This window comes from Oratosquilla oratoria, chromosome 11, assembly GCF_046742065.1.
Source record: "Oratosquilla oratoria isolate Oo_2021 chromosome 11, ASM4674206v1, whole genome shotgun sequence".
Classification (NCBI taxonomy): Eukaryota; Metazoa; Arthropoda; class Malacostraca; order Stomatopoda; family Squillidae; genus Oratosquilla; species Oratosquilla oratoria.
In genome coordinates this window covers 57,482,309-57,484,808 of record NC_134787.1, presented here as the reverse complement: position 1 = coordinate 57,484,808, position 2,500 = coordinate 57,482,309, and the positions used below count along the sequence as shown (strand labels likewise).

Genomic DNA, 2,500 nt, shown 5'->3' with positions numbered 1-2,500 from the left:
GCAACACACTAGGCAGGGGACAAACAAGAGCGGGAATTGGCGGCAGCCTGGCAGGCACTACGTACCCCATGGCAGCTCAAAGCGGCAATCGAGAAGAACAGAGTCCCCCGTGGGATCGCGGGTGCCCAGAACCTCGCCATTTTCCGTCAGAAGTTCCGCGTCAAGGTTGTACCAGCGACCTTCGCCCTCCTGGAAAAGAAGGAACAGAAGTGTTAAAGTCTTATTTCCATCATCATCATCATCATCATCATCATCATCATCATCATCATCATCATCATCATCATAAAAAATAAAATAAAATAAATAAATAAATAAAGAGTTGGGTAAAAGAACATATCATCGACACGATTACCGATATTATATAAAGAGTTAAGATGTACTGTTAGTGGTGTTTCCTATACCTGCTTCCATGTAACATGTTCATATTTGTTTTAGTAAAGTCATCGATACATGCACGCGTACATGGCATACACACACACACACACACACACACACACACACACACACACACACACACACACACACACACACACACACACACACACACATGCACAAACACACACATACACACACCCACGCAGGCACCCACCCACCCACACACATACACATACACACCCACCCACACACACATACACACACACGCAGGCACACACACACACACACACACACACCACACACACACACACACACACACACACACACACACACACACACACACACACACACACACACACACACACACACACACACGCACACACACACATACAAATACACACACACAAACGCACACAGACTCGTCTCCCAATTGGTTTTGAATTTGCAAACACCACATTAGCACTCGGGCGTTCTACCAAATGAACAAACAGACGCACTCCATTACCACAGCTACCTGGAGCCACCTGTAAGGAAATCTATTTTCTATTCTATTCTATTCTGGCTGGCGACGCACGATGTCAATCAGTTGATTAATTCCTTCTTTATTCTGGCAAAATTCATCTAACTCTTTCGTACCCTTTCTGAGGCGAAAGATCTAATCCTCTTTGGTGCCGTGTATAGATGCATCGAGGCAAACGCCAAAGGATCTAATCAGCTTAGGAGTAAACCCTTAATCATGATCGACAGAAACTCGTAGTTTTTGACCAGGGTACGCTCCTTATAAATAGGATAACATCGTCTACCGTTTATCACCAAATAATCTTCACAGTGAAAACGGCATTAGAGGTGTATGATAACGTCATCATTTTTGTCGTTGAGGTATATGAGATGCTCCTAAATGAAAGAGGATTTGGTTGAAGGACAATTGGAAAATGGTGAGTAAGATATGAAGATAAAACAACAACAACAAAGAAACAGAGGAACATAAGATGAATAGATATCATCAAGAAAAAGAACAAGTGTGGTACTAAACCAAAGAGGAGAGTGGAAACAAGAAGAGAGAGAGAGAGAGAGAGAGAGAGAGAGAGAGAGAGAGAGAGAGAGAGAGAGAGAGAGAGAGAGAGAGAGAGAGAGAGAGAGAGAGAGAGAGAGAGAGAGAGAGAGAGAGAGAGAGAGAGAGAGAGAGAGAGAGAGAGAGAGAGAGAGAGAGAGAGAGAGAGAGAGAGAGAGAGAGAGAGAGAGAGAGAGAGAGAGAGAGGAGAGAGAGAGAGAGAGAGAGAGAGAGAGAGAGAGAGAGAGAGAGAGAGAGAGAGAGAGAGAGAGAGAGAGAGAGAGAGAGAGAGAGAGAGAGAGAGAGAGAGAGAGAGAGGAGAGAGAGAGAGATAGAGAGAGAGAGAGAGAGAGAGAGAGAGAGAGAGAGAGAGAGAGAGAGAGAGAGAGAGAGGAAAGAGGACGGTTCTCGGAGGAGCCAGAGCGGCAACGGGGCTAGTTCCTGAGCTTCCGTTCAGTCTAGAGATTAATTAAAACAACAAAGTTACTCCCTCTGGCCAGCGCGACATTTTATAAAAAGGAACAACGACTGAGGACAAGTTACCTGCGTTGAGGGAGGCACCAAACTTCTCGGGATTATGGGGAAATATGACGGGGGCTGTGCAAACGAAGGGGAAATCAAAAGGATTCTCATGGGTCATGGGTTCGTGATGGGACCTCGAGACGCGGGGCAAGGACAACGGTGAGGACTAATACAAGGACACGGAGACGGATACACGGACACGGAAATATGGACGGACACACGCACAGACACACACATACACATACACACACACACACAGACACACAGACACACACACACACACACACACAAACACGCGCGCGCACGCACGCACGCACACACACACACACGCACGCACAAACACACACACGCACGCACGCATATACTTTCTCATATGAAAACAGGCATTCATCTGTGCATATATACTGCACATATAGACACATGATATTATACGGGAAAGTTAAAAACACAAGCATAAATAGGAACAAACAATCATTAAACGAAGATGAATTGAATAAAAATTAAAAAGCAAAAGGGGGAGAGCAAATGAAAAATTAATGTAATCAGTATACG

At 45.0% G+C, this 2,500-nt stretch overlaps 1 protein-coding gene across 1 annotated transcript in view; it reads right to left on the bottom strand.

Annotated features, from left to right (window-relative positions):
* Positions 1–2,500, bottom strand: part of LOC143030059 (uncharacterized) — a 782,825-nt gene that overhangs the window by 199,984 nt on the left and 580,341 nt on the right. The window contains exon 5 of the mRNA XM_076193263.1: positions 66–189. Coding sequence (XP_076049378.1) covers positions 66–189 — 124 coding nt within the window. The remainder of the gene's footprint in view (positions 1–65; positions 190–2,500) is intronic.